This window comes from Platalea leucorodia (assembly GCF_965183815.1).
Source record: "Platalea leucorodia genome assembly, chromosome: 1".
NCBI lineage: Eukaryota > Metazoa > Chordata > Aves > Pelecaniformes > Threskiornithidae > Platalea > Platalea leucorodia.
This window is the reverse complement of record NC_138823.1, coordinates 120,268,875-120,275,372: the sequence shown is the minus strand read 5'-3', so window position 1 is coordinate 120,275,372 and position 6,498 is coordinate 120,268,875. Positions and strand designations below refer to the sequence as shown.

Here is a 6,498-nt window from a genome sequence, read left to right as displayed (position 1 = left end):
GTATAGGGGGCACCTGGAGGCCCTCTGGGATGTAGGGATTCAGGTAAGGAACAGCTTCTGCTCCAAGGCAGAGCGTATTTGGGGGTGAGGCAGAAGCAGTGCTTTCATCAGAGGAGAAAATAAGTACTAGAGGAAGCACCCTGCTTGCTGAAATGTATTAGAAGAGCTCTAAAACATAATTAAAAATCATTCTGTGCAAGCTTGTAGGCTTACCATCTTACAAATATACCAATGCTCTTAGGAAACTAACATTGCCACTTATTGTGTTGTAGTTTACAGCATACAGTTCCAGTTCCACAGCATACAGTTCCAGCTCTGTTTAGCATCTTTATCAACGATCTGGACGAGGGGATCTGGACGAGTGCACCCTCAGTAAGTTTGCAGATGACACCAAGTTGGCTGGGAGTGTTGATCTGCTGGAGGGTAGGAAGGCCCTACAGAGGGACCTGGACAGGCTGGATCGATGGGCAGAGGCCAACTGCATGAGGTTCAACAAGGCTCAGTGCTGGGTCCTGCACTTGGGTCACAACAACCCCATGCAACACTACAGCCTTGGGGAGGAGTGGCTGGAGAGCTGCCTGGCGGAAAAGGACCTGGGGGTGTTCGTCGACAGCCGGCTGAATATGAGCCAGCAGTGTGCCCAGGTGGCCAAGAAGGCCAGTGGCATCCTGGCTTGTATCAGAAATAGTGTGGCCAGCAGGACCAGGGAAGTGATCGTCCCCCTGTACTCGGCACTGGTGAGGCTGCACCTTGAATACTGTGTCCAGCTTTGGGCGCCTCACTGCAAGAAAGACACTGAGGTGCTGGAGCGTGTCCAAAGAAGGGCAACAAAGCTGGTGAAGGGTCTAGAGCACAAGTCTTATGAGGGGCAGCTGAGGGAGCTGGGGTTGTTTACCCTGGAGAAGAGGAGGCTGAGGGGAGACCTTATTGCTCTCTACAGCTACCTGAAAGGAGGTTGGAGCGAGGTGGGTGTCGGTCTCCCACGTAACAAGCAATAGGATGAGAGGAAATGGCCTCAAGTTGTGCCGGGGAGGTTTAGATTGGCTATTAGGAAACATTTCTTCACCGAAAGGGTTGTCAGGCACTGGAACAGGCTGCCCAGGGAAGTGGTTGAGTCCCCATCCCTGGAGGTATTTAAAAGACGTGTGGATGTGGTGCTTAGGGACATGGTTTAGTGGTAGACTTGGCAGTGCTGGGTTAACGGTTGGACTTGATGATCTTGAAGGTCTTTTCCAACCTAAACGATTCTATGATTCTATATCCCAAAAGGAGGCATAGATATACTGGTCCTCCCAAGAGGATGCCGCACACATGGTACAACCTCCAGGGCCATGTCAGAGCTTAGGCCAACTTCTCGCACCAGAAGAAGGCAGCTCAGGTGGGTTCACAGGAACCCTGCGTTGTCAGAGGAACCGGAGATCTGGGTGGGCACTGAAGATGACTGACCAGCCCCCACACCTCCGACAGGGTTGGAGAGGACACACGCACAGGACTGAAGTAGTCCTTTAAGATGGGCCTTGAACGTTACTCCGGCAAAGGCGTAGATCACAGGGTTCAGGCAGCAGTGGATGAAGGAGATGGTTTCTGTCAGCTGCAGGGCCAGGGCTATCTGGTAGCTCACCTTGCAGTCATTGATGATGTGCAGGCTCTGCAAGGAGTCTAGGAACAGTGCAATGTTGAAGGGAGTCCAGAAGAGGAAGAAAACAATGACGATGATGAAAATCATCTTGATTGCCTTGATCTTGTTCCGATTTTTGCATTTTTGCAGGTTTTTCAGTATCTGGGCGTAGCAGCAAATGAGGATGCTAAGGGGAATCAAGAGGCCTAAGATATTGGCTGCAAACTGAGAAGCAACCTTCCAGGTATTGTCGCCTGGGGGGTATGTGGAGACACACTGCACAGATTGCTCGATTTCCAGTTGCTGGTTGAACATGATGTTGGGTACAGAAGCCAAGCCAGCCACCAGCCACAGGATTAAGCTGATAATTATGCCACAAGATGCTGTCCGTATCTTCATGGCATAGACAACATGGACAATTGCTATATACCTGTCTATGCTCATGAGGGTTATAAAGAAAATACTGCTATAAAAACCTGTGTAATAAATGCCAGCCATTATCTTGCACATAGTGTTGCCAAAAACCCACTGGTCTGAAGCGTAGTGGGCTTGGAAAGGGAGAGGCACAACGAAGAGGAGATCAGAGGCTGCGAGGTTCAGCAGGCAGATGTCAGTCATCGTCGTCAGCCTTTTCCTGGTCAGGAGAACCCAAAGGACCAAGGAATTTCCCAGAAGGCAGAAGACAAACACAAGGCAGTAAAGGATCGGCAGAAAGAGGGATTTGAACCTGCGAAAGCTGTTTCCTTCATTGCACGGAGCAGTGTTTTCATCATATCCATAGTCATATTCTGTTGTGCCAAGGAACTGGCTTGTGGGATTCATCTCGGATACCTGTGCAGGAAAGAGCAAGGGATAAATGGCTGGCTGTCCTGGCACAGGACTCCCAGGGTGGCTTCTGCCTCTCTCTCTGCTGCATCGAGCCCGTGGGTCAGCCTCCAGGCAGAGAGGGACTGCAAAATGCAGTCTTGGTCTCACTGGCTGGACGAAGGCAGCTGTACCACCCAAAAGGCTGCACCTGCAGCCTGCCAGTCCTTCCTATACATGCATAAGTGTGAGAACTGCGATGCTCTCCGTTTCCCCGAAACTGCCTCAGTGCCAGTGAGTTAGCCCCCCATCGTTATAGTGACAGGGAAAAATCCATGCTCTGAAGTCGTAATGGTGCAAAATGGTACAAAACCTGCATCTGATCTACGAATCTGGATTTTCTTGTGCTCCCTGGGTTGGGGAAGCTTTTTGCCTGTAGCATAAAGACCCTTATAAAAGTGTCTCGACTGAAGAAGCCACAGCATAGCCACATTTTTAGCTGAGCTGATCAGGGCTAGAGACTGGCACAGAGTGCAGAGAAAGCTAGTTTTCTAGTAAGCTAGTTTTCTAGTAAACTAGTAAGGTAGTTTTCCATGGGTGGATACAAAAAACCTCTGCAGCAGCAAGGATTTTACAGGGCTACGCAGCAGCGCTTGCAGTGCCAAGCTCTGGGCTGCTGCAGCGAGGCTGCCGCTCACCTCTGGGTTAGCTGGTGGGCACCTGGGCTGTGCCTATTGCTAAAACACAGCAGTTTATTGCTCCTGCCTGTTCTGCCCAAGTGCAGTTTTCTAGTTTAGAGAAAACAAAAACTATCTGGGGGGGTGTTTCCTCTCTGTCATTTCTGAAGTCTTACAATGAAGACAGCTTTAAAATAGTCTGACCTGCCTTCCAAAAGTGAGTCAGTGCATTAGCCACCTTGGTTTTTTTTCCAGATGTCACCTAATGACCCCTATTAAAGGAGATCTGGTTTGCAGTTAAATATTCACATTTTAATAAGTAATGGTTCTTTCAAACGACACTATTTCAAAGGAGTTTGCCTTGTCACTGCTAAGACATTTGCACGTTTATTGTGCACTGCACCTATGTTATGCTTGCATACAGGTCGATCACATCTTGAAAGAGCTTCAAAGACACAGAGTTTCCAGGAGGGAAGAATCATTTGCAATAATCATTGCTATTAAGCTGGAGCAATAATATGAATGACAGTGATTAATTCATTAAAAGTAAAGGATATGCTCTCCCGAGTTAAAAATTGCTGCTTGGGTATACAAAAAGAGAGAGAACGGTGAAAATTTTTGTATTGACAAGGAAGGAATCAGAATTCACCCCTTCTTGCCCGGCTGTACCACCTCGTGCAGGGAAACGGGGATCCGTATGCACAGCACAGAAGAGTGTGGAGTCAGCGGTCGTCATCTGCTCTAGGTATGGACGCTGCTCATACCTCACTGACCTGCCTCAGCTTTTCTTGGGGCACCAGGACTGTTTCCACCAAAGTCAACTGGCAGGTGCAAAGCAGAGAAACCTGTTACAAATACAGCACTCAACCCTACAAAGTTCATTGTTAAGAAATAACGAGTGATGAGAGAAAAGCAGTGCTGCAATCTGCGTTGATAGTGTAATTCTTTCCTATATTTAGTTTTCAGTGGTACGTAGGACATCTGCGTTATTCATTTCAACTTTGTTTTCATAACCCCCTAAATATCAGGATGTTGAGTCACTAGATAATGGATGTTCACGCAGCAACAGATATGGGTAGAAAATATTTCCCGCTAATGGTTTTGATGTGTGACCCCGACACACTGTGACTGTAAGCATTGCAGCAATGGCTTGCTTTTAATTGCCTGCCAGGGGACTCCTTAAAAGCAGTCCATAGATTCAACAAGAAAAAGTAAAAAATTTTAAAAAAATAATGAGTGTTGGGTTACAGATATATAGATATATAAATACATAGATATATAAATATATATCTGTGTTTAGATAAATAAATATCTATATAGATATATAAATTATTTATTTACATATATAGATATATATTTATTCTATTTAGATATATAAATACATATAGAGATATATAAATACCTATATAGATACATCTGTATCTATATACAGATACATAGATATAGATTTATAGCTATGATGCATCTGATTTTGGCTAAATTCAAAAGTGTTTTTCCTGGGCTGAACAGAGACTGGAGACGCTCCACTTCAGACTTTCAGATCGCCTTTACACCGTCAATGTCTTTCTTTGACAGCTTCCGACCACGGCACAGCATTTTCCATTTTCTCCCTTCTCCACATCACTTTGCAAAACAATCAAAAAAGCAGTTTTCCAGAGGGTACCAAGAGAGAGATAACTGCTGCAGGTTCCTTTCCCTGGTTGCCAAAGTTAGCCCATTACTTTTAAGAGTAACACATTAAATGCAGATGGACTTTACCTTTGACGGCGAGAAGCCTCTACTCTCTCAGTTGGCTCCAGTTGCCTTCTCCTACCGTGTCCTTGTCCTCTCTCAGGCTTGGGAGTTTCCAAGAGGTTTACTCCATAGCTTGCGGAGATGGCTGAGATTTGGTGATATGTGGGTGTCAAACGGGCAGCTGCTAGTTACAGAATAGGTTTTGAGACAAATAGGTTTTGTAGCTGCGGTAAACAGGAAAAGAGGTGAGAGGGCTTACAAACACATTCTGCGAACATCAAATACGGCTCTTTTTGAAGACAGTAAAGGTAGCACATGAACAGGTGTTGTCTTTTTAATGTGTCTGCTAAACCCCCCTTCCTCACAGCCACCCCTGATTTAAGCGAAAAATTTAAAAGTTCAGATGTCTCCATAACAAAACACACCCTAATAAATTTACAACTTTTTACAGAAGCTGATATATAATTTCTGAGATGATACATTATTTTAGTTTTTCATTTCCTTCAGCTAATATTAATCTGGATACTGCAGTCTGGTTGTGTCCCTCCCCATTAATAATGTATTAACTTTCTGAGCAAAATAAGAACTCGCAACTACTGATACCTCTTTGCAATAATTTTTTAAGCAGCTTTTATTCAAGTGGAGATATTTCAGAGTTTCTTTGCTGCCTTGGGGTTTTTTAAAGTATATTTTAGTGCATTTAGGATACATGGTCAAGGACAAAATATTGAAACAAGAACAGGCTTCAAATTTTTTATTTTATTCAATAACTTTAAATTATTTTTGTTTTGTGTAATACTGTAAACTGTGGTGCTTTGTAAGTAAGTAAGTCAGCCAAATGATATGCTTTTCATCTGTTAATCTCAACAAGCACCATTTTCCTGATATATAGGGGCACAGAGAATGCAAGAGATTTGCACCAGAGCCCCAAGCAAGTATGTGGCAGATCCAAAGCATGGCTGTTATTACAGTTATTAACCTGTTCTTTGGTAGCAGCTCTCATCCAAAGTAGCTTTCCAGCTTGCTGGCTGTTGCATAAACGAATAGTGAAAGACAGTCCCAAAGAAGAGAAGACCTAAATACTGCGGGCAGACAAAAAAAAAGTGAGAAAATCGGTTGGGGAAAAAAAGAAGTAACGTAATGAAGGACCTGGCACTAGTCAGTAGCACAGTCAGAAAGAAAAGACCTGTCCCTTGAGGTACTCAAAATGCTACTGATGACTCCAGCATCACCCGGCCTCCAAGTACCCAGTTGGTCTTATTACATAAGAGAGACCAGCTCCTCTTTTTCTTTTCTTTTAATTAACTTTTGAACATTGTTGTAATAGAACTTTATTCTATTCTCTATATATTAATTATATGATTAATAATATGTCAATCGTATGTCCTACTGTTACAGATGTACAGTACAACATAATGTAACTCCATTCTATTTACTTTTTTGTTTAGAAATCAATAAGGTCAGCTTTCATTATTTCTTCTTATGATCAAAACATCAATCAGTTAAAGATGCCCCCTTTTCCATTGGATGCTTTTTGCATTAGTTCGGCTGAGAAGCTATTAACACATAAAAAAATTAAACAATACTTTGACATGAAACCAATAAAAGAATGAAAGCCTCCATTCAAAATATATCTGCATTTTAAAACACTTATACCTATTCTAA

The 6,498-nt window shown here is 43.8% G+C and overlaps 1 protein-coding gene across 1 annotated transcript; it reads right to left on the bottom strand.

The window, feature by feature from the left end:
• Positions 1-709: 709 nt before the first annotated feature.
• Positions 710-5,127, bottom strand: LOC309592242 (C-C chemokine receptor type 8-like). Its single transcript, XM_082315449.1, has 3 exons — positions 5,093-5,127; positions 4,858-5,014; positions 710-2,449 (listed from the first exon to the last, which is right to left on the bottom strand). The coding sequence occupies exon 3, from the start codon at positions 2,438-2,440 to the stop codon at positions 1,385-1,387; it is 1,056 nt and encodes a 351-aa protein (XP_082171575.1). The 5' UTR covers positions 2,441-2,449; positions 4,858-5,014; positions 5,093-5,127; the 3' UTR covers positions 710-1,384.
• Positions 5,128-6,498: the final 1,371 nt, after the last annotated feature.

Excerpts from the sequence above, each read along its gene's own strand:
- LOC309592242 (XM_082315449.1), bottom strand. The coding sequence starts at position 2,440 with ATGAATCCCACAAGCCAGTTCCTTGGCACAACAGAATATGACTATGGA.